This window comes from Gymnogyps californianus, chromosome 8 (genome assembly GCF_018139145.2).
Source record: "Gymnogyps californianus isolate 813 chromosome 8, ASM1813914v2, whole genome shotgun sequence".
Taxonomy (NCBI): Eukaryota; Metazoa; Chordata; class Aves; order Accipitriformes; family Cathartidae; genus Gymnogyps; species Gymnogyps californianus.
In genome coordinates this window covers 34,835,686-34,861,429 of record NC_059478.1, presented here as the reverse complement: position 1 = coordinate 34,861,429, position 25,744 = coordinate 34,835,686, and the positions used below count along the sequence as shown (strand labels likewise).

The 25,744-nt window shown below is 47.2% G+C and overlaps 1 protein-coding gene across 3 annotated transcripts in view; it reads right to left on the bottom strand.

Moving 5' to 3' along the window:
- Window positions 1-25,744, bottom strand: part of PDE4B (phosphodiesterase 4B) — a 219,695-nt gene that overhangs the window by 7,399 nt on the left and 186,552 nt on the right. For 2 of the 3 annotated variants that reach the window (XM_050900637.1, XM_050900638.1), the window contains 4 exons: window positions 19,611-19,723; window positions 4,099-4,192; window positions 799-977; window positions 97-195 (listed from right to left, as the gene is read on the bottom strand). In XM_050900637.1, coding sequence (XP_050756594.1) covers window positions 97-195; window positions 799-977; window positions 4,099-4,192; window positions 19,611-19,723 — 485 coding nt within the window. Of the gene's footprint in view, window positions 1-96; window positions 196-798; window positions 978-4,098; window positions 4,193-4,947; window positions 4,996-19,610; window positions 19,724-25,744 lie in introns of those variants that run through there. The other variant, XM_050900639.1, reaches the window with a different exon arrangement.

Sequence of the window (25,744 nt, the reverse complement as noted above, 5' to 3'; positions counted from 1 at the left end):
AAGGATGTCATACTGTAGAAGGCAACAAAACAGAAAGCAATTAGAAACTGAAATAGTGTGTAAAAGGACAGCAGATTTGATCAGAAAATCACGAACCTGAAAGATAGCGTACATAATGCAGGTGAGCGGCCTGTTGTGGGAATACCTTGCAACATTAAATATGTTGAGACCCCACTTATTCAGATCTTCCAGTTCCTTTTGAAAGGACAAAAAGAGAACGGTTACAATATTTTTAAAGACAATTCTGCATTTATCACTTGCACTGCGTCTTTTGCATTTTCCAAAAGTTTAAAAAGACGCAAATTCAATCTTCATTATGGTAATTATGTAAGTGCATGAACACACGTACTTAATAAAGTACACGAACACAGAGTAACTGTGAGGGGCTGATGCCAAAGCACTTGTACAAGGAGACAACATTTCTCTCTGTGGCAGGGGAATTATCTGTGATGTGTGTTTCTAGGTAGCAAGAAGAAACACCCTGGCAGAAACAAAGGCCCCACAGCCAGTTTGCTGGACGTAGCGTTGTTACACATTCCTGTGTTTGATAATTGCTCTCCTCAGCCTTCATCACATTTTTTAAATTATTTTAGGGATATTTTCAAGGAATTTATGAACATAGAATATGCTGTTAGGGCCTGGTACCATTAATTACAGCATTTCGAATGGCCACATCACTTCAGGGATACCGATTCCAGTTTTACAAGGTGGGGGGGCGGGGGCGGGAGTCCATCCCTCCAGTCCATCCCGGCTTCCAGATAATAGCGATTCTCCCAGAACTGCAAGAATCTGTCATACCTTGGCCAGATGGTCTTCCTTTTCTGTTTTCACACCAAATCGTGAAATGCTGGTGTTATTTAAGCTTGAACTATGCATTAATTTTTTCACTCCACTGATCTGTGTCATGAGCTGCTGTTTTTTCTTCTTCTCTCTGTCTTTCTGGGTGGGAGAAGGAATCTCCACATCATTCTGCTTGTCTGTAACAAATAAAGGTGAAATGAGTCAACCTCCTTTGCAGTGCGAGCACCCATCGGACCACCCAAAATCAACCCTTAGCTTTGCTGATTAAGTGGCTCTGCACACCAGTTCAAACCCATGCGTTTCTGCTGGGGCCTTCTCTAATTTTGGACCGAACGGAACCAAAATCAAAGCAAAACAGTCACATAACCTCTGTTTGCCCTCTGCAAGACTGAACCTTCCCACTGAGCCCTGCTGGGACATGAAGCGCCAGGCTGCTTTCATCGTAGCCATTTCAAGCTGCATCACCTGGGGACACAGCCCATGTCCAGGAGCTAGCTCTCCATGCCTGAAGGGCACCAGGTTCTGCTTATGGCTAGATCTCAATTAATTTTTATTACCTGTTTTCAGGAAAATAAAATATATATGCAAACAACACAGTTTTCCTCAATAAAGTACATAAGCATATATTTTCACATTCACTCTATTGATACTTATAAGGGCCAAACCCATCTCCATACCCCTGCTCTTAAAACACCAACCCAATAACAAATTGGTGTCACTGATTTATTAAAGGTTTGCCTTTTACAAATACGTATAGAATAACATACAATGCACAGGCCATATTTCTGTTGTCATGCTCAGAGATAGTAACAATATTAGTGCACATTATGTAGGCACCTAGTGGGGCACAAACTTGGCTGTGGAGATGCGTTTAATAAATAAATCTATCCACATATGCTACTTACTGCCTTTACAACTGATTTATTTGCTGCATTAAAATGGAGATACAGTGCCTCATTGCTTTCCTACTAACCATTTTTTCATGAACTTTTAGAAAAGGCTACTATCATCTCTTCGCACCTTTGCATCTCTGAGGACCTCTGGAGGGACTAGGCATCTAGGCATTAGTTACTTTTGCCTTGGCTTAATTAAAAATCTCTGAAATAAGAACTACCAGTGTGTGCAACACTGCAATTAAGAAGGAAGCCATTATTCACAGCAACAGTCAAGCTGACATCAATGGGTGTTTCCCTTGTGTGTTTTTGCTGAACAACAGGACTTTCCTCTATATAATCTCCTTAGCAATGACTAACACTAAGGCAGTGTAAAATGGACATTCTTGAACAGAAATCTCTGATTTGTTAAATCATGTCCCCACGGTGGTGGCAGCAACAACACCCCTTGCCCCTTAGGAAAGGGCAAGCGCTGAAAGGCCAGCACGATCTTCCCCGTTTACGTGATGTGGCCAACGATAAAACCACCGTTGTCCTTCATACGGATCTAAAGCTGGCGTCCTTGCTCTCATTGACCAAAAGGTGACTGCAGGACTGGCCCCTCTGCAGAGGACATCGCTTCTTGGTGCCTTCCTCAGCTCATTTAATAAAGTCAAGAGACTGAATGAAGTCATATGATCTGGTTTCAATATCTATAAGTTATCCCCATCTAACAAACACTGTTTGGAGATAAATGAATGTCCTATCCACATATTTCTTTTCTTTGTTTGTTCAACTTCCTCAGTTGTGGACTCCTGTTATTTTGTGTGTTCGTTTAATTTTAAACCAAATTTTAGGGGGGAAAAAAGCAATTCATAAAAATGTGACAGCATGACTTCCTAAAAAAGCTTTACGATCCTTTTAAAAGCTTTACTCATTTCTTTTTAATATGGGCAAGCAAGTTGCAATCTGGCCCAATCTGGAGAGCCTGCACCACTCGGCATTAACACGGCCCTAAGTGGCTGAGTGGCCCTCATACTGCCACAAAACGGCGAGGACGTCACGATTACAGAATATGTGAGAAGAAGCAGAATAGGAATGAACCAAGACCATTGTCAAGACCTGCAAAGGGAAATGCAGTTACCTGACCCAGCCTGAGTACGGGGAATAATACAGCCCCATTAGCACCAGAAGCGGCTTCAGCTAATTAGCCCCTGCTGAGATACAGATTCCACTAACTTGAGTGTATGTGTGGTTTATCAGTTTTATAGTAGGTCCACAGTATCAAGCCACACCGGGTATTTCTGCTGCAGCACATCCTGCTCCAGAGATACACGCCTACTGGCAAGAGCTGATGAACAACAAACTCCCTGAAAATGCCATGGTGGTCACGCTCCCCGGCGCGCTGTGTACGCTCCGGGCTCTCCAGCTGAAGAAGTGGCCTGCTGGCTGGCAGCTAGGCAGTCTTGCTTCTATTCCCTGTATTAATTCATGTTCTGGATGTCATGATTAAGCTGAGCGATAAGACAGGGCCAATGGATTCCCACAAAGCAGCTACAGACGTACATGGATTATTAATGATATGATGTGTCCTAAATGCAGGCAGTAGTTCCAGTTGCAACTGGCTATTGAAATCACTTTAAAATCCCTTAATGGAAAAAATTGTTTGTCATACAGTGAATGCATTCTGGGCCATCTTAACTGCAGGGCACGAGTCTCCCACAAGCTCCGGCATCCCATATACACTCAGCATTTGAAGCTGTTGGACTCAGAGATATGTATATGAGGGTCCTGTGCTAAGCTTCATTATATATGCAAATGGTCACAAATTTTCAGTTGCTTGAAAACACAGAAAACAATATTTTTCATAACAAATCTATTTTGTAAACACAGCGGATTGATTCATGTCAGTAGTCCTACGAGCTCCAACAGAACTAATGACATGCAAAATATTCTCTTCACTCTTTATTTTGACTTCCAGTGCAAAATGAGCAAATTCACACAAAGTAATGTACAAAATGTCTGGGCTGAACCTACCTGTCTGAACCCTGTCTCTGAAGGGGGAAGATGCAGCTGTATGAGGCAGTAGTTGCAAAGATGAGAGTAGGCAGTTGGGCTTGTGTGACTTTGTCCTTTCCGTAAGGTCAACACAAAAATCAAATACTGCATAAGGCAGTTACCAATAGCTTAATTCAATCTGAACAGAAAAACCTTCTGATTTGCAGAGGGAATTCTTTTGTGGATAGACTTATTCAAGCACTGCGTTATTTTCCTCCCCGTATGCATTTTGAAAGTGAAAAATCAAAACGTTTAAATAATGCTCTGCCCCAAAGGAAAACTAGGCACAAGCACTGACTGGTGGGTATTAGGCTGCCATTAATCGTTATCTCTGAGTCACCCGAAAGCTTGGGATGCGACGCCTTACCCAGGAAAGTGTTGGAAATGTACTCGGACACCTGGTTGCCGGAGCGGCTCATCTCGGAGAGGTGTGTCAGCTCCCGGTTCAGCATCCTCTTGAACTGGGAGAGGAAGAGCACATACACAAAGATGGCATTTTTCTGAATGCTTTTCCAAATTAATACAGCTTTATCACAAGCAAGTCCACAAACAAGATGTTAAAAGCAAAATTCTGGAGATATTTGGAATGGAGTCAGCAACATATGGTTTCATTCAGATACTGTTCAGCATCATCATGACTAGATATTTCTTTTCAGTACACTAAACTACAAAATTCATTTCCTCCAAAGATGCACATTAGTTTTTACTGTAACAAATGAGAAGATAACGTTTCAGATAATCTCTCTGAAAGATCAAATTCTTGTATTCATTTTAAATTCCACATCCTATGACCTTCTTTTGTTCTGAATTTTCTAAGTTTGCTCCATTTTGAATTACGCAAGTAAAAGACAACTGCATATGTTCAGAACATAACAGAGGAGAAACATGCCATAAATCTGAAGATCTGCTTGGATCATTACACTAAAATGTAGGATTCAAGCATTTGTTCACCCAGAGATACATACTATGATCCTCCTCATTTTCTAATCACACATTTTCATCGCTGCATCATTTTATCCCACAACAGTGAATTCCCAAAGGGGAAAAAAATTTACATACATGTACGCCGCATGCACAGTACACACATATGTTTATCTCTTGCCATACAGTACACATAAATAATCATTTAAAAAGCAGGTTTTCCTTATGGAGGTTTTATCCAAGCAATACAGCACAAAAAACCAGTCATTTATAATCCTTCAGGATTTAAACCCACCTTAATATAACCCCAAGATACAGATAACAAATAGTTTGCTTCAGGCATTTTGGAAAACTCCACGCCACGGTCCACAAATCCTCACGGAGAAATCACCGGTCAGACAGGAGAGCTCCTCGGGCACACGGACACCCCCCTTCCCCCGTCAATAAAAAAAATCAGCGTTCATCAAAGCCAGAGATCCCCCAAAGCCCGGCAGTTGCTAATCCCAGACAAAGCCAAGCTTGGCATAGCATCTTTGCAGAGGGCTGAACGTGGGTGTATTTGCTCGCAGGAGAGAATAATGAAATCAGGGATTGCACGAAGAAACGAGAACTAATCCAAATGTATTCAGCTGGATGGCTGGAAGCACTTATGAATTATGAATCGTCCTGGTTGCTTAGTTGGCTGAAGGGGGTCCCCACTCCACATCAGCCTTGCTCAGCTGAACTGTACGACAAAAAAATGATGCTGGTTTCTGAGGGGTTGCCAGCTTTAGTAACACAGCCATCTTTTTATAAGGAAGATTAAAATGGAGGAAGCTCTGCGCATATTTAAGTAAGTCAAAAGTAGGCAGTAGTCTCTTCTCCATTTCTGCTTTGTTTTAATCCTCTTCATGACAGAGACTGAGGATTTTCAAAGCAAGTATTCATGTATGGATTTTTAAAAGCATGATTTTTCACATTTTCAGTGTGATCATAAATTTTTTTCCCCTACATGATAAAGGGCAAAATGTAGCAATGGAGCAAAATGTACCTTTACAAACTGGAAATATTTTTCAGGTAAAAGGTATAAACTAATAATAACCTTAAATCTCTAATGTCAGTCTGCAACTAATAAATCCTTTCTTACAAGAATATAGTCACAATCCAAATTTCAAGATTTAATCATTACTTTGGTTTTCATTTTAAACTGAAATGCAATCACTTTTTAGGAAGCTGTAGCTGTCCTTTTAGGATCAAATCAAAAGAAAAGCACATTGTACTGTGGATGTGATACAGATCACAGCAAGGAATCACCGCTGCTGTGCAGCACTCACACTGCTTTAGGACGTCCTTGGTGATTGCTGGCTGTAATACGCCGCATGACAGCGGCCAGGATTCCTAAAATAAAAGTGCAATCTTTGGTCTAAAATTATTTCCTTTCTCCAACTGCCTTCATTAAATGTTATCAGCCTCGCCCGGCACGATGTCACGAGGCTTCCTCGCGTGCCGTGGGACACGCAGGGCACGGGGGGCAGCCTGCGCTGCATCGCACCCCCGGTCCCCGCTGCAAGAGCTGACGGGCAGGGAGACGCAGCTCCCGCACACAGCCCACGCAGAGCCCATGCACAGCCCGCAGCTCCCTGCTTGCCCAGGCTGCCGGACCAGCACTGAGCACCATGAAAATCACGCCTCGCTGGCCAGGCATGGCTCCAGCCGCTGGTCAGCACCATCCAGATGGGACTCCCGCTCAGCCTTTCGGCCATAAGAACCACATAGAGCAAAGGAAGTTGTGAACCCACCTTCTTCTCTCCTTAAATTCATGATTACCAGAGGTGGAAAGCTGATGCCACCTCCCTTTTACCACGTGGCTATCTGCACAGACCAAAGACGGGGTGCTATCTGCTCAGATTCTGCCACCACCATCTCTGCTGTCTTCTCCTGCAGCAACCTGCCTTGCTCTGCCCGTGCGAATGTCACACAGCGAGGCCTCACTTTCTGGGTTACTCAACCAGTTTAAATACTGTCTCATGGGATACAGGAGGGAGCGGGATGTGAAGGATGCCGTGTCATGGGATACAGGTGGGAGTGGAACGTGAAAGATGCCCCAGGAGTGCATCCCACAGCCCTGGGTCATGGGCATGGGCTTTGGCTCACAGGGTCTGCACTAGACTTCATGCCAACCAAGAGGGACAAAAGCCTTTTTGAAACTCCTAAGAGAAACCTTAGTGATGGAGAACGAGTGGCAGCAAGAATGAATACCAAGTAAGAGAAAGTCCGTGGGAGAGGAGAGCTCTGACCCTATCATTCCTCGCAGTGACGTATTTTCGCCGGTCACAAGCACCAGCCACCAACACGTGAGCACTCCCACAGACTTACGCTGAAGCATGCGCTGAAACATTTCTCTGGATCAAGGCCTTTATCTTTACAAGGCAAACACCATAATCAGATGATCACGCAAACAACTTTTAAGCAACGCTGAATCAGTCGGGTTTTCTATACAATCGCCCCTTTCAGACAAATAATCCCAAGTGGTGGATAAACATCTGAAAAAAATGCCTTTACCTCACAACTGGCTTCATAAAGTACAAAGGGTAGCTGCTGCCTTTTCACAGAGGCACAAAGCAATTAAATGGCCTCCACAAGGTCACCCAAGCCATCTGCAGCAGAGATGAGGACAGATAAAAGACCTTGGGATTCTCATATCTGATCTTTAACCAGAAATCTGTCCCCCTCATCTCCTCCAACAGCCTTAATCTTGCTCATTTTTCCAGACTTTTAATCGGCAACCTTTTATAAACGCAGACAGCAGTACCACAGCACTGCTAAAAGGACTATCGGGGCCAAACCCAGCCGAGACACCCACAGTGCTACGAGAATACCCACATGCTTTGCAAAGGTTATTGCAATTTACCATCTGAACGATGCCGGCATCTGAGCAGGATTTACTTAATAACACGCTACCCTTTTAAAAACAACGCAGTTCAGCACGGACCGAGGCCTGCTGATGGTGCACTCGGTAATCACAATGTCTTCACTGCTCAGGGGGGTATTTGGGATTTTTCCTGAGCTTCCCTTGATGTCAGGATGCTCTGGAGCGACACTGCTTCCTCTGAACTGCTTTGCCATTTGCCTGCGGCGCCTGCGGGGAGAAAGCACAGTCGCTGCCTCTCTGCACAGATCAATGACTGATGTCATGTGCAAACCTCTGTAACGATCCCTTCGTTAAATCGATTTGACAGCAAAGGGTAAAACAAACAGATTGCACGCTAGCAATGAGAAAATACCAACTGCTCTGCCATTAAGCAAACAGAAGTGTTGCTGCTTTAAAGAGCTCGTGCATGAGCGCAGCATGGCCCTCAGCTCGGCAATTACGATAATGCCTATCAGCAACATGTGGACGTGTGCCGTTATTTTCATAATTAATAATCATCTCAGTGCCTTTTACAAAGGAAATAAGCACTGATAACCTCGCTGTACAGATGGGAACTGAGGCACACATAAGCATACCCATGCGCGCACCATGAGGATGTACATGGGAGGGAATGCCCAGCCCGACTCGAGGGGATTTTCCCTTAAAAAGAAGCAAAACCAGGAAACGGGCTTGGGGCTCCCTTCTCTCTGCCCCAAACTCCGATCACAGGACCATGCAATTAACACGTTCAACTGATGAAAAGAGTGCAGATAACGTAAATAAGATGAAGCCCCAACTGAAATTTTTCACAACCGAATACACATGGCGGTACAGCTGACCTTCCCAGCAAGTCACAGAGGTCTAAAACCATCTGGAGGGTTGTGTGAGAAAAAGCCATCGCATCACGTGGAGTTTTCCTGTTTTGCATGCTCTGAAGTAACTGCAGAAGTCATCTGAACCAAATTAAGTCTCCCAGAAATTGAATCATTCTTTGATTACCAGCAGTGACCCTTTTTCGTGTATTCTCTGGTAGAGGGAATCACAGCTTCTTTCCAGCTTTCCAGTTGTGCGTGCGTGCGGTAATTTCCTTGATTACCGTTGGGAAAGTTCACTCACAGTTCCCCTCCTGGCTGCCTGCACCGCACCCTCGCTGCTCATGTTTTCTCTGCACCGGCAGTTGCACTCTTTGCTTTTACTTCTTCGCTGCAGCGTGGGGCTGAGCGCTGGCCCCAGCGCAAGGCTCTGCAAGGACACGACCATGGGGACCTCTGCGGGCATGTGGGAGGGCGGTGGCATCGGCACCGAGTGCATGGCAGCTCCTTAACCGCTTGGCAGCTGGTCCTTCACCCCATCCTAACCAAACGCTCCGCAGGCAAAGCTTGCTTGCCTTCGTTTTTGTGCAGAGGAAGAAAATTTGGCCTAATTTATGATAGGATTTGCCAGATTTAGGAGCCCAAGCACACTGGTAGCGCGCTGGCTCTGGGGCCACCACGTGCGATACGGGGTGGAATCCAGGGCAGCATCCAGCCACACGTGGGAAATCTCCCTGGTGCTTCAGTGTGGAAAATCCCACCTTTCTGGCTCTTTATGGAAGAAACAACTCTCTTCCTTTCCTAGGATGGTTAGGGAGAGCCAGGCAGAGGCCTTGGCCTTTCCAGCCCCACGCCGGCTCCAGCGATAGTGCTGTTGTTATTCCTGTTCCTATTCCCCTTTGCAGTACAGCATCAGAGGTGTTCCTGGTGCTTTACAGGGAGAATAAAGACAGGAGGATGTATCTGCTGCTGATGTAAATCCTTTGAAGTCGATTTATACCAGCTGGGGTTCCCTGAGGCCAAGAGTCCTTATGCAAAGAGGCTGCTTAAAAAAGTTTTAGTCATTTGCAGGAGCTGAGGGCAATTTCAAGATAAAAGAGCTGCTAAGATGCTGCGGGGCTCCGAGAGTGGGGTCCCACCCCGCACTTTGATGGAGGAATCTCGGTGCAGATCTCCAGTGTGTAAAAATGTTTATAAACTCTGTTCCCGGTGACCCACCCTTCTGACGCAAACATTACATCCCTCACTCTTCCACCGCTCCTAGAAATCATTAGAACAAAAGGATTTGTGGTACGAGGGTTACTTTCGCCTTTGATTTCCACGCAAAGGCAGCTGGGCTGAATCCTTCTTAGCTTAATTGCCCGGGTAAATTAGTGCAGGTCCAGAGGCGCAATTAAACTTTGGTGTAACTCCATTCATTTCAACAGCTCTCCTCCTGGGAATAATGGGACGCCCAGCACTGGGAGCTGGAAAGAGCTGACACTCACCTGCCTGTGTGACAGAGCGGGAACGAGAGTCCAGCTGGAAATTATTTACACGCAGGAGGGAAATTACTCATCCGTGTATAAGGCAACCAGGTCAAACAGCAAATGTGTAATGCTTTTGTCTGGACCTCTGTTCGCTCGAAGGGAATGGATGTGACACTCATGCGCTACTGCAGATTTTAAAAAAACTGAGATTAATCTCATTGCCTGTGTTTGAGAAGCTAGAAGAAATATTTGTAAATACCTAGCCCTCTCTTCCTGACACGGATACCTCATTCCTGTATTGCACAGAGACACGTAACCCTTAGGCAGACAAAACTCCCGGAGTTAGGATTTTGCCTGAGCACAGGCAGAGCGAGGCTTACAGCCTGCGACCCCGGGTGCCCCGGGACAGGGGTCGGTACCAGACCTGGACACCCCCTGCTCACGCCTCAGACGGGCAGGGAAGCAGCTCTCTGGCACACGAGCACCTCGTAACTCGCTGAAGGTAATTTTCATTACTCTCTTTTTTCCCCAAACTACATTTGGAAAACCTGCTGGTTTTGGAGTGCTGGAGCACTTCTTTTGTTGTTTCTTAAAAAGTTTGCAAGTCAAAAGAGTTAAAATTCTTTAATTTACAGGAGCAGTAACCTGATCGTTTATCTGTGCTTTCCTGATGTTACCTCACTTACGGAAAGGACTGTGTCAAACAAATTTGCAGCTGTCCTTGTTACTTCATCATTTCTACCGATTTTCCTTTTTAAGCACTCACATGAAGGATGATGGGAAGGTGCATTTAAATGTTTAAAGAAAAAATGAGCCCATTTCACGCTAATCAGTACTAAAGGAGAAAGTTTGCAAGCGTATTTCAGTGCCTGAAGAAAAGTGGAATGGTTGCCGTCAACTATCAGTCATTAAAAAAATCAAATGCTTTTGCAACTCTTTCTAGTTCTTGTTTCCTAAAACAATATAGTTTTTAATGTACTAGAAACTATTTTTAATGAGATACAAAGTACTATTTGTTTTTTCGGGGTTTTTTTGTTTTCCCTTCAGCTTATTTTTTAAACCAAAAAGTAAACACACAGTTATGAAATCTCCAATTTCACATCAAAGGAGAGTTGATTTATATATATGTTCAAAGGAAGACTTTAAAGGAGTAACATCATGACCAACTTGTTGGCCTTATGTTATTAGAATAATTTAAAAATCCACAATGTAAATGTTGATAAATAAATAGCACGTTGCCATAAATCAGCATGTGGCTGCTCATGAAAGCAATAACATATATCTGATGTAGACAGAACAATATTCAGATTTTACCCGTAAAGTTTAGCATTTCTGAAAGCAGCAGAACCTCCCTTGGGTGGGACGTATTTACGCAACACGGGGCTTAAAAAGTGATGAAGTGGAACCTGAAGCAGGAGCGTTAGCACCCGTCCGTTTCCAGCTCATTTCCAGACAAATGAGACTTGAAATATGCAAATTGCATTAAAATGGCGGAAAGGAAAAAACCTCCCTACAGGATCCTGCCCAAGGAAAGCACTGTGCATTAGCACTGCTTAGAAACGATACTGAATTTCCTTATTTAAAAGCAGGCTCGGGGCCTGTTACTCACTTGCTGGGAACTGGCAAGGCAGAAGAAAAACCCCCTCCACCGGATCCCGGGGAATTGGTAAGGTCATGGAGAAACCACCCCGTTTACTTTCCTGAAAATGAATGTGTCATGTGTTTATAAGGTGTGCCTGCCTGAGTTTTTGTTGGCACACGGAGAAAACGCCTGCCATACCCTGCAGGGCCAAATCTGCGTACCAACTCTTTGGCCGGGGCAGTCCTGCAGCATCTATGGCCGATGAATTCAAGCCTCCGTGTATCCAATACCATTGTGTTTGGTACCCAACAGCCCTTGGTTTAGATTTACATTTGTTTGTATTGATATGAAATACCAGGACTGAGAGAGTTTACGATTTCACGCTGCGTGGCGTGACAAAGCACATATTGTGTGTCTCCTCGGGCGGAAAGCGGGGTATGGCCCAGTCTGCAGCTTGAACTGAAGCTTCGGGTTCCTTTCGAAGAGGCTCTCATCCAAAATGCTCTTCTTATACTTAAGAATAGGTCTCTTCTAGCCAACTAATACATGCAACTATATCTGGAGTCTACGTGTCAGATTATTAAATTTTGTACGGATTTCCTCACCAGTAAGTACCAAACTGCATACAGCAAGAGCTCTCAACCAGACAGAAGCTCAGCAGCGATCCCCCGGGAACTGCACTCTCTCTCCGTCGTTGAAAGGTGCATTTTATAACATATAACAAATTGCAGTGTAAGGAGGAAGGACCACACAAATGGCACGTTACAGGCATGGGGTAACTCCCAAGACTAGTACCACCTTTTCCAGAGCAGCTGAGCACAACATGGTGAGCATTCATACCAGTTTTTCATCCCAGCGCCGCTTTTATTCTTCACTCGAACGAGGAGCGAGTTAATAAAATCAGAAACAAGCAAAAATACTTGTTTGGCAAAATCATTTTTATAGAGTTTTACTAGGCGGAAAAATGTTTGTCGTGTTAACTGCAAAAGGAAAATCAGGAAGAAGAGATGATGAGTACCAGCCCGAGCTGAAGGCTAGGAAGCAACAGCAAAATTAAAACCTACAGCAGCTTGTTTGTTGACATAAAGTTGATTAAAGAAAGACCTGATGCAGCTGACAACATCTGTGGCCTCGAGAGCAGATAGCGCTCCAGAAGGCTGCAGATCTCAGACCAAAATCTTCCGTCAGTCACACCCATGCAAACCACACTGATGAAGCCTCGAGTGCCAAAGGAAGCCAAATGACTACGTAAAGAGAGTCCACAAACCAGAGAGCCTCCCCAGCCGCTCGTTCCTGCCAGGGCAGGCAGGGAGCAGGCAGAGGCATCCCTGCTCTTGCAGGGCTCAGGGGTGAACCGTAAGGAGATGCTGGACATTCGGATGAAATATGCCTGGATTATATTCTCAATCTTCAGAAAAAAAAACCAAAACAACTGAGAGGGAAGAGCATTTGTCGTTTAACAAGAGAGCAATGCAACTAAACATGGGATTTTGTTAATCGTATGAAGCAGCAATTTAAATTTAATTTAAATTTGAGTCAGGCTCTGCAGTCATCATTTAGGCAAATCCAGCTGGGGTTTTACCTGAGTAGGAGAACAGGCTTTGGAAAATTCAAATAACTTTGTGCCCTGAGATGACTTTTCCAAGATGCCCATGATGAGAAAACCTCTGGCAACTTTTAATCGACGCAAGTCTGTTTGCTTCAGGAAACACAGGATAAAGAGTAAGTCCTGGGAAGAAGTCAGTGTAACTCTACGATACAGTATCCCCCCCAAAAAACGTGGCAGTTGGTCCTGCCAAAATGAAAATGAGCCTAATGCAAGCACCAAAACCATATGGAAGGCACTAATTAAGGTAAAGATATTTAAATGAAAAATCCTTCTCACATAGAGATAGGCAAATGATGTGCAGAATAATTTTTATGCAGCATTTGCCCAGCTGTGCTAAACCAGCAGCAAGGTGAGGCACTTCTCGGTTGTTTGCTTTAAACACAGAGCAAAGGTTTTAATCAGAGGAATCTCTCCCTCTAAGAGCTCTGATGGATGAGGCTTCAAACCAATACATCTCCACAACATGTTCTGGCTTTGATAACACAACGTCTTGCAATTAAGTTTCACCTAGTGCAAATATTTTGCTCACCAGCTGCCCCACGGAAAGCAGTTGCTCTGCAACTGGGTAAAAAACGAGGAGTTTGGAGCCAGGCTGTGGAAACTGGCCTGGTCCACAAAATCAGGGTCAGAATTAGGACTGCTCTGAGGATTAAATCCTACTTTGAAATCCTTCACAGCTCACCCTCATCCTAAGTGATGCTTCTCCTCTGAGACTTCATGCGTCTCCAGTATCCTCACTTCACTTCCATAGAGGTCACTGCTCTGAACAGTTAGTCACTCTCTAGTCCTGCCCTCAAATCATGATTCATTTTGAACCTGCCTTTGAGCTATTATTTATTTAAGCCCCACCCTAACGTGTTATAACGTAAAAGTCTGAGAATGTAGAACTTTAAAACCCATCACATCCTAGTACAAGCAGAAATGTTTAAGGACATGCTAGAAGGTCCTGGGCACCGTCATGTCCCAGAGGATGGCAGCTCCCCAGAAAGGCTCCTGGGAAGATGGTTTTGAACCAAAATTCAACCCCCGAAGTCTTCATCTCTGCTGTGGCTATCTAGACGTGCATCACCAGTACGTATGGTGTGTGGCTGCGGGATCTCCCTCCTATGGGCTTTTCCCACTCATTTACCGCAACAGTCACAGAAGATGAGAAAGCATCCGCCACTCCAAGTCACTTTGCTCTGGGAGGGTATCATCTCGAACAGTGGCACTGACTCCTAATACCGTACCGACACTTTTCACAGACAATGCTGCAGCTTTCCAATATTTCAAATTTTTTAATATTTGAATCAGTTTAACTAAGATATCTGGAAAGTGATAGCCCAGAGGGCTCGCAAGACCAAAATATTAGATGGTTAAATAAGTCCACGTATGGCCCAACTATTCCACCCCACTCTTATGACATATTTGATATAACCAGAATGATTTATTTTAGAGGCCAAAGAGCAAGGGAGGAGGAATAGGATGGATACAGAGACAGCTACCCTGAAAGTCATTTATGATAGTGATGAGAACTGATACACAGGAGTTGACTCGGGCCCAGCTCCCCAAGTCTTGAACATCCGTGAGGAGCTTTGAGGGGTTTCACAGTCTGGGGCAGAGGCACCACCCAGGGCTGGCTCCTCCTCACCCAGCAGACTTCACTGGAACCTCATGTTCACCACTCCCAAGTACCTCAGTTAAAAAACCTGGCTCCCGCATCACGCGTAGCTTTGCCTTAAGAAATACAGTGCCCTGTCCTCCAGAACAAGGACATCCTCAACACAAATGAAAAGCCATCAGATAAAACAAAGATGGAGTGAATATTCCCAACCTCACATATAAACAGCTCCTACCGCACTTCTCATTGAGCATAATGATCGTCTAGCATCCTGCTCTGCAGACAGCAGCTGGACATCTAAGAAACAGTTAACCGCCGCGGAGCACGCCGACGTCAAACCCGACACGGGCAACGTGCGTTAGGGCTCTGCAGGGATTGCCGCGGAGCAATGCCAGGGGCTGCTCCGACCGGCCCGCCTTACTCCGGAGAGCTCTCCCAGGCGTTCAGTCGCAGATCCCTGTTTCCGTAACGCAAGTCCCCAGGCGAGGGGAATACCGGCGTGCGGCTGGGGAACCGCGTGCGGAGCTCAGTGATTCATCCCGGCTTGTAAAAACAGGAGATGTGGAAGTCTCTTTGTTTCGCTGGCTGCTGCGCAAGTGAACAAGCCTCTCTTTGTGCGGCGCTCGGCTATTTTAAAGCATATTAAACAAAGGAAGTTACAGCAAAAGCAAGCGAAAGACTAAACAGCTCGGCACCACTTAAGGGAAACATCACGTACGAAGAGGACAAGATTTGGGGCTGACGGACCAGCAGAAGACAGGCGAGCGAGTGGGGAGGCTGTGCAGCCCAGCACATACGCTGCTGGCACTTGGCCCCGCGCCGTGCTCGACCTCCACCACGGACCTCAGGAGTTTACATTAGTGTCCAGATGTTTATTTAGCCGCTGTCTCCTGAAAGCTAGGTGCGGCCTTGCTCCTCTTTTCTGACCGAAATGCCCTTTGAAATACAAGCAAAATGAAATCAGTTATGTTTATCTTAGTGGCTTCTGGCTCACAAGCAACCAAGATAGGAGTGCGGAGCCCCGCCGTGCTGCTGCCCTGAGCCGCCGGCTGAAAACGGCCTTGGGTGGCAAGATTTGAGTTGCGTTATTCAGCACTTGGGAGTAACGGAGACGTCTTTAAGAGTTGAAATAAGAGAGTTGAAGGATTTACTCTGCAGTGTTTGTAGCTGCACGGGCAGTGCTGGCAGGGAAGGGTCCCCCGGGAACAGTCCGAGGAGAGAAGCGAGTTTTGAAAGTTGCGAGAGCACGAGGCAGGCACTCTGATGACACCACCTCTGTCTACGCAAAGTTAGAATATCCCCACAGACCACAAATTACGTTATCTGTCCATTTACTTACTCGATGGACTGCAAAAAGCTCTAAATAAGACTGGTCTAATTTAAGGAGATGGAAAGGTGCTGCTTAGGTCCATTCAGATATATCCATTTTATGCGTGATCTGGGCTGTATCCTGCACGGACAGGCAGGTAGCTCTTGAGAAATAATACATTTTCTCCATCCCTCATCTCTATGATAAAACGGCCCTATAAAAACTTGGGAGCTGGTGAGACCAGCATTTCAGCTGGGAAAAATACTTGCTCCTTTTTATGATTCGGGGGATGCACTGAGCATGTCCTCCCCCAGATCCCAAATGCTATATTAGGGAATAGAGCCGAGGGGTCCTGCGCTTCCATCTGCAGGGCAAGCGAGGCTGCAGATAGCTGCCTAATGCCAAACGTAACATTACAGGGTGGCCACCAAGAGAGAAAATACCCCCTCTTTATCAGCAGGCCCATGACTCACAAATCCTTCTAAGACACAGCAGTTGCCTGAGCTGGAAGCCGGACAGGGTGATAAATGCAGGAAAAAAAGAATAGATATGTTTCAATAACGTAAATATGCGTGGTCTGCTTCTACAGGCAGCACTGAGTGCCTACAGAGCTTTTTACAGGTAATTTTGTTTCATTGCAAAGCTGCAGTGCCATACTCCGCTCCCAGCAAAAGATTAGTATAACATTAGGAAAATAAACTCCCTTCATGTCGGTTGCATTCCCTGCAACCAGGTAGTTTTCCAGGTAGTTTTTTTCTCTAATTCAGAAAGTTAAAAGGGCACTGTGCATGGTCAGTTGTTCTTTAGCAGAAGCTTGCAGCTGGAGCAGCAAGAGACTCGGGCTGGTTTGCGGATCAGGCACCGCTCTGGTAATGCGTCAGGACTCACGGACGCTGACCACACACCCGGGGAACAGAGTTCCCCCTCTTTGCCGGTTTTATGTCGATCCCCGCTTGTGGGACTGCAGGGTCCCACTGTGCAAGCGGCAGTGCTCCCTTGGCTCACACTAATGTCAGTGCAATCAGGCTCGTTAGCTCACAGTAAGATTAGCTGCTCATTTCCTCACTTCTCCTGTAATTAACTCACGTCTTAAAAGAGTATACGCACATGTTTTAACTGATGTTTTCCGAAAACCATCAGCTTAAAGCCAGGATGCCGTCCTGCATGGCGTTTCCCCCCAGCGATTCCTTTTTGGTGCAGGACTTCTGAGAATCACCCTGCGAACACGTATGCCGAGATCCTCCCTCTCTCTCTGCTGTTGTTGCAACTCTGGATTTTCTAAACTACGTCTGTCAGGAAGGAGACAGGAAATTCGAGTCACACTTGCAACAGCTGTGCCATGCCTACTATCAGTCTGAAATGACGTAGTTTGGCTTGGGTGGCGCGGGGCCAGGAACTCGGCGAGAGCGGAGGTCAGGAAGATAGGTCACTGTTTATACTGCTCTTGCACTTGGGAGCATGCTGAGCCTATTTGCTTTCTTCCTATCTATACCGTTTCTCTTTCCGTTTTTCTTTAATAATGTGGAGCCAAAGCATCCTGTTTTCAAAACATCTGACTGTTTTGCTATTTACCCGTGACAAATTTAAATGCCTTTGACCGAAGCAGGCAGTTGAGTGGGATACTTGGCGAAGGGAAAAACCTGACCAATTAAGGACCGTTGCAGCCTCCTCCTGAAGATGCACGTTTCCAACCCGACGGCTTCGTGCGCTGTAAGAGCGCTCTGCAGATTGTACATCTGCCACCAAAACCCAAAAGCCACAAACCCCAAACTAGTTTGTGTCAGTATCTACCGTTGATGAGGAAAGGAAAGCGAGGTGTGAGGCCATTTTATGCTTTTCTTTCACAGATGAAAACGATACTGGAAGTTGACCAGAAAATGCAGACATTTCAGAAACTGGTTATGAAAGAACAAAGTTTCAGGAACCTTTTGCTCGACCCAGCTGTAAGCCCTTTGCACGCAGAGGGATCACAACTTCTAATTACTACAATAAGCAATTTAGTTAGTCCTTCACCTTCACGAGTCCAGATTTGGCACTCAGCGAAAAAAAAATAATCTCAAAACGAAGGCATCACCGTCCACATCGGAGGTGCAGCCTTCTCTGCAGCCTAAACCTTTCTCAGCTTTCACCCTCGCTTCCCTCAACACAAACTCAAAAAAAAAAAGTATATATTCCTTTCTTGAAAGCTTGGTCTATAAAACTTTTACTGCTTCCTTTGCCCCTGCACGTCGTGGTAATCACTAACAGAGGACGAAGCTGAAATAACACGGGATTTCTTTGCTCAACTTTTTCCATAAAATCAGTTTATGATTCAGCACTCCTGATTTCATTAATTTTCAATTAGGAAAAAAATAGTAACATCGGGTTCGTGCAGTACAACTCAGAACTGGGTTTAACCATGGCAACTGGTCAAAGGCATGGATGCAGCGGACACAGCCCTCATCCCAACGACGGAGCAAGCTCAGTCTGGGACCGTATAACCTGCTCCATCGCACAACGCCCGGCTGTAAACACTGAATTAAAGCCTGGGTGCAGAAAGTGCGCTGGAAAAAAAAAAAAAAACCAAACAACAAAACAAGGCACGGGGATGGGGAGCAGCCAGCCTGTCCCGGAGGTGTGAAGGCTCCGCTGGCAGCCAAGCGCTGCCCCGGGCAGCGGCTGGGATCAGAGCGGGGAGGTGGCGCCGGCCCCGGGGGAGGGAGCGCCTCGCACCCAGCAGCAGCCACCCCGGCAAGCTGAGGTCTGACTTGGGGAGATGCTGAAGCGAAATTCATCTGCGATGCTGTGGCTCGGCAGGACGGGGGCTGGGGAGCCCGGCTCCAGCACGGGGAGGGGGGGGGGGGCAGGAGGAACATCAGCTTCGAAAGTTGCAGAGAGAAGGGCGTTCAGCCCTCGCCTTGCGCTTGCTTTCCTCTCTGCTGCTTCTCAGCATACTCCTGAGACTCTGCCCTCCCTCCTGCTTCTCTGACTTTTAGCACGGCGTACTTTTCTTACTTTATTTTAGCACCTTATTCCTCGCAGAAAAACTCAAAACTCCCCTTTCGCTCACGGCGCATTAAAAACTAAAAAAAAAAAAAAAAAGGTCCCGGGAGGCGGGCGAGCAGCTCCTCTCGGGGCTCATTCCCTGTGCACAATCTTTGACTTCGCACCCTCATCATGTGCTGGCAAGCGGTGCCGAGCCAGCCCACCACATTAAAAACAAAATTAAACGCTTACCGAAAGACAAAACAGCAATAAAATAACGTACCACAATGTTTAGAGTTTGCCATTATTACGGACAGACAACAATGAAGATAATTGACTTTTGAAGTGATAATTTGTTAAATGCGGGCGTTTTCACAGTATTTCTGGTAATATCGGTTCCGAAGGGACCGGCGCTAATTGAAACCTCTTTTACTTCTCAGAAGCGAGCCTGGCGGTAAGGATCGCTCTCGCCACGCCGTCCCGCCGCCAGTTTTTTCTGGCCGTGCCTCTGCGGGGGAAACCCGCACCTCCTTCCCTGGGAGTAACCTGGACTTGCTCTCCTGTACAGAGGCGCAGACGGGCCGGGCATCAGGCTGCCGTGCCCCGCGTCGCTCCGCATCCCCCGGCTCCGCATCCCCCCCGGCTCCGTATCCCCCCCGCTCCGCATCCCCCGGCTCCGCATCCCCCCCCCGGCTCCGCATCCCCCGCCGCCGCTCGGCTCACCTTGTTGGATGCCATCTCGCTGACGGAGCGGTAGGTCTGGATGGTCTCCAGCTGATCCAGGCACCAGTCGAGCTCCTCCAGCGTCTCCATGGCCAGCTTCTGGTAGGGCTCCTCTGCGAAGAGGCAGACGGACATGTAGTCGGGCTGGCGCGGCGGCAGCCTCTCCATGGCGGGGCCGCCCGAGCCGCCGCCAGCGCCGCCGGAGGTGCCGCACCGCTCCCTCATCATGCGGCCGCCGCTGCGCTCCCCTCGCCGCCGGCGAGCAAATCCCCGCCCGCCCCTGGCACCCGGCACGGCCCCGGCCCCGGCCGCCCGCCCCGGCCCGCCCCGGCCCGCCCCGGCCCCGCAGCCCGCCCTGCCCCCGCGGGACGGGGAACCGGGCGCCCCCCGGGCAGGGCAGGGCAGGGCAGGGCCGGGCTGCGGCTCCGGGAGCGCCGGCCCCCCACGCCCCCCCCCCCGCCACCCCGGGCGCCCTTCCCGGCTGCTGCGGGGGCCCCGGCCGCCCCCGCCGCTCGGCGCTGCCCGCGCCCGGGATGCTGGTCCTGCGCCAGCCCCGCTCCCCGCCCGGCCGGGCCCCTGCACCCTGCTGGAGCCTGCTCCCCCGGGCCTGCTCCCCAGCCCCGACAGCCCTGCTCCTCAACAGCCCTGCTCCCCAGCCCTGCCTGCTCCCACTCCCCAACAGCCCTGCTCCTCAAGCCCAACAGCCCTGCTCCCCAGCCCTGCCTGCTCCCACTCCCCAACAGCCCTGCTCCCCAACCCTGCCTGCTCCCACTCCCCAACAGCCCTGCTCCCCAACCCCAACAGCCCTGCTCCCCAGCCCTGCCTGCTCCCACTCCCCGACAGCCCTGCTCCCCAGCCCTGCCTGCTCCCACTCCCCAACAGCCCTGCTCCCCAACCCCAACAGCCCTGCTCCCCAACAGCCCAACTCCCCAACCCCAACAGCCCTGCTCCTCAAGCCCAACCGCCCTGCTCCCTAGCCCTGCCTGCTCCCAGTCCCCAACAGTCCTGCTCCCCAACCCCACCAGCCCTGCTCCCCAACCCAGCCGTCCCTGCTCCCCGTCAGTCCTGGCTCCCCAGCTCTGCTGGCCTTGTTCCCTACCAGCCCTGACCATCAACTACACCAGCCCCGCACCCTGCTGGTCCCACTCTCCAGTGCCATCCGCCTGTGCTCCCCACCAGGCCCTGCACCCCAGCCTTGCCAGCCCTACTCCCCAACCCCGCCAGCCCCCGCTCCCTGCTCCCACCGAGCTCTGCTCCCTGACCCTGCCAGCAGGACAACGTGCTCCTGAGCGGCTCTCGGCGTAAAAGTTAAGGTTTACATAAGCGGATACAGTGAATCATAAAATCTCCCCATGAATGTAACTGCTTCTCATAATACCAGTGACATATGCTTACCCCATAAATCTGTCAAAGTTAATGGATTCAGCATTTCTGATGGCACTGGCTGAGCAGGTAACAGTGACATCAGAGGTCAGGATTGCTATGATATACACTCAGCAAAGTATCTGCTGTATAGCGCATACGCTGTATACACATATGCCCCATACATGTGTACGCCAGTGCCCTCCCTATCAAACGCTCGCTGGGACTGCACGGGGCGCGCTGCCCGCAGGGCTGCCACCCTCTGCGGCCCCCGCGTCCTCGGGGGAAGGCACTGCACCTCGAGCCGGTATCTGCCTTCACAAGGACAGATCCTCTTCATCCTTCACCAACATCCATAAAGCAACGTACATCATTAGTAAGTATTGTATAGAGACCGTACGTTCAATGTTTGAAGTTACGTGGCAGAAAATAAACGCTGCCAAAGAGTAATTCAGCAATAAACTCGCAGGGAGCACTTGGCACAGACGCGTTTTAAAGATTCAGTAAATCTGAATCTTTGTGGCATTGAAAGTTCATGTTTTTTCTGTGCTCACAGAGCTCCAAACATGGCAAGTAATCTCGTTCTTGCATACTTCTGGGATACGTATATCAAAAAGCAGGTGCAAATAGCCAAAACACACAGAATTTCGGGTGTATTTTCCTTTCTAACATGCATATCCTCTATCAACTGCTTTATTATGTAAATTAGTTAACCTGGAAGGGCTCAAATTCCTTGTAATAGAAAACGTGTGCATTGATAAAACTAACACAGGCTAAATCACGATTTTAGGAATAGGAAAAAATCATCTCCTCAGAGAAACTAAAGAGGAGCTGACCATATGTTTAAATAATGAACCGTACTGTGTTCTTGTAACGTGTTCCTCTGCTCTAAGACTTCTCAGTAAGCCGGACCACGGCGCGAGCTACGTGTGCATTCCTGTAGCAGGAGAAAGAGTAGGCTCACTGTGGAGTAGGCTCACTGTGGCACTAGACCCTAATTTAAGCCATTTGGGGATTTCCAGCCTTGCCCAGGGTCAGGGTTGCAGGACCTCCTGCCACTATCGCTTCACTTAAGTCTTCACCTCCAAAAGAACCGTCAGGGCAATGCAAGACCAAGAACAGAAATCTACCGAACAGAAATATTCAAAATATTGAAGGACTTATTTTCCCCAGGGCTGAGGAACGGTCCAGGCTATTCCCTTACTTTGTAATCTGAGTTTTGTGTAATAAAAGAAAAAAAAAACAAGAAAAAAGAAAAAAACAAGGAAAGCTATTACATATTAAGGAGATAAATGCAAATTAGGAAACTTCAGGGCTTAGGTACAGAGCAAGAGGGTTTGGTACTAGGCTACTGCCAGCTCTAAATTCTTTAAAATTTTATTTTTAGTTTTTAGAAGATGAGATAAAAATACAATGAATGTTTTATACATTCTAAGTGGTTTTTTAGAATTTTTAGCAGAGTATATCTGGACAGTTGTGCAAAATGATCCTTCCTTCCCACTGGCGTCTTGCAGCGTGAGCTGCCTTTCTGCTTCATTTCAGTGAGACTACCTGAAAGAAGCCTGTGAACAGCGGGGATCCCTTCAGGCTGAAGCCTGCTTTACTCCTGCAAAAATACGAGCATTATCACCTACTTAGGCCTTTTCAACAAAAACATTTAGAGGACAATAGATTAACGATTTAAATGCAGATGTTTTGAAAACTGCCACTTAAAATATCTCTAGTCATTTCAATGGCAAGGACACAGTAAAGTGATAGTAAACAGTTCTTACTAAGTATCATTTTAAGGAAAAAAAAGGTGAGTTCTGCTACTGTTCAAAAGCTGTTTAGTGCCCAGTCTAGAAGTGTATTTCAATATGAAAGCACTGTTAACGTTTTCTTTCAGAACTTGCTTTTTTTGTGACACTACACCAGCCTGCACATTTCCACTGGCCTGCCCACAACTCCATCGGGGTCTTCGACCCACGGAAAGATACGTCACCTGCTTCCTTGGGTGGCTCTTCTTAGATTCTGAAGTATCTTTTGGTTTTGACTAATCTAAACATTTTTTCACTCATTTTCTTAAGGAAATGAGTCTTGTGAAATGAGGCTCTGATGCTGTGCCTCCCTCCAGGTGTCTGCAATGTCTTTCAGCTTCTCCACCCTCCCTGCCCTCCTTCCTCAGTCATTTCTGAACCTGCTGGCGAGTTTTAGCTCCATTTGCTCGGCCAGTAAGTACGCCAAAGATACCACAGTCGTAGGAGTTTCAAGAAATTAGACAGTCAAGTAGAAGAAAAGACACTATCCTCCTCGACAGAAGGAAGACAGCCCGAGCTCAACCCTTCTTAGAAACTCAGTAACTGTCTCCTAAGCCACTTTCTAAGCGACCTGATCTGAGACCAATCAACCTGGAAACCCCAATTCATATCAAACCAGCCCTCCTCGGGTACGTGCAACTCTGTTAAGTCCCTGTTTGTTAACTTGTGACTATCTACAAATAAATTGTGAAAGCACTGGCTACGATTCCACAGATAAGGCTAAATTTGAACCAGGTGTTTTTGAAAAACAGCATGTAAAATTAAAATACATACTCCAAGTCCCTAGTGAAATGTTGTAAGATACACAGCTATCCAAAAACAACAGTCAGATATAACGCCAATTAGAAGTTGCTCTTCTACAAATGTAATAACTTTCCATGGGAATGATCTTAAAAGGGAATAACACAGATTTTCTAACTTTCTTAATAGTTAATGGATATATACCACATTAAGCACTTTTGAATATTTTAAAACCAACGGTACATTTTGATACTGATAAGGGAAAACATACTTTATAGCACAACCCAACACAGACCCTCTGAGAAGGAGCAGCTCCTCCCTTCCTGAAGCACTGCACCACCTTCCACCCTCCTCAGTGGTCCTACAGCATCAGCCCCTGCGGATGGCACAGCCAGTGCTGCGTTCGATATAGCACGAACACGAGAGTACGATACACTCTCAATAGCTCGCGATGCTTCGGTGCCAGCGCAGCCTGCAGCAGCAGCATTTGCTTCTGCAGAGGTGGCGGTGTGGGGCACAGGAGGGGACTGGAAGCAATGGTAGGGTTAAAATAAAAGTGGGAGAACAGAGGAACCCTACAAAGGCAGGGGGAAAGAAAACGAAGTGTCAGAGGAGAAACATGAAGTGCATCGGGGTTCTCTCACTGAGCGGTTTCTAGGGTCACTACAGGGATCCAAATAAACAGTAAACAGAAGTTTAGATGCTACACGACATGTTCTTTCCCTGAATCCAATGTGAGCGTCCCACTGACATCAGGACTGCAACACCCTCTGCCAGAAACGCTCTCAAACCTTCTCCACTCACAGACTTCCATAACCTTCCTGGTACAGCTGATGCACATGGTCACTTACGGAAACAGTCCTGCAGTTTCTGGATATGGTCTCCTGGAATACTATATGATGCGTCTTCAACTGTATCATGTTTCAGTTTATATTTGGGTGTTGCATAACCAAGCCCTTACCCGTAAAATTATAACCGGCGTTTCCGTCATTTTTTTCTCGTGCCCTATGTGAAATCATTTCCGAGACAGAATAAAGAACTAATTAACAAAAGGAATTTGTTTCAGTTTTCAAATATTACATGGTGTTTGTGCACGGCTTTTGATCCCTGCGGCAATTTAGCAGGAACTGAGGTGACATTTCGTCACAAGACCTGATTTGCTGCCAGTCCATCAGAGGACAGACTGGCCGAGCCTTCAGAAGCAGCACACCGTTTAATATTTTTCCGTTGGCACTTAGAACGCTCTAACGTACTGAAATGCGATTCATTTATGTGCCAGTATTTTGCAACAACTGCACTTCTGGTATTTTTTGCCATCTATTTCTTTTTCACGTCTGTAAGATGATGGAACATACAGTATCTCTCACTAGAGAAGTGACTTAGCAGCCCACTTTCAGAAGCTTTTTCCCATGTAGTGACTTGGCCGTGCTATCGTTTTCTCATGGTGAGAGCTGCTAATGAACATGGACTTGAGGCTTTTTTCCTTCTTGAATACTTGAAAAGTGAAAGGTTTTGGAGATCTTCCTCTTTTCTGGGAGCGGTTCAGCGTAAGAGAAAAAATGCACTTCATCAGAAGGCCTACGAAGTGTCGCCGATGAGAAGGGGGCTTAACACGACGAACTCTTGCCCAAAGCTCCCCCACCAACCCCGTCTGTACCACGCTTCTCTGCAGCGCAGAGCTACAGCCCCTCGCCGCTGCACGGCTCTGCGTGCAAGCCCCCGCGCTCGCCCTCGCCGCTGGCCGGGGTATCTCTGAGCATGAGGCCAATGTTATCTGCAGCTGCAGCCGTGCAGTCTGGTTCCTCTCTGAACCCGCAAACTCGCTGTCCCCATCCTGTTATCCAAATGCACCGAGCCCCACGAGGCAGCAAGGCAGGATGGCGGGGCAGAGACCCCAGTCCCCAAGCTGCAGGAGCGAACGGTGGCTTTGCCCTCGACTGACACAGGAGATGAACCAAATTAGGAAACATTTTGAAACTAGATCCAAACGCCAAAATTCAAAGTGAGTTTTTCTCTCTCCTGATTCCCTCATGATTCTCTCTTGCCACCCTCATCCCCTTTAAATAAATACATTAAGACATAGCATGTCTTGCTTCTGGCAGAAAGTGTAAAGGCTCAAAAGTTCTAAGAGTGGCCAAGATGCCAGATCCCAAACAGGTGAGTTAAAAAAGTTGGAGAGGAGTTGCAGTTCTCCTCTTTGCTCAGTAGAATATTGCAGGTGCCAAATAACTAAGT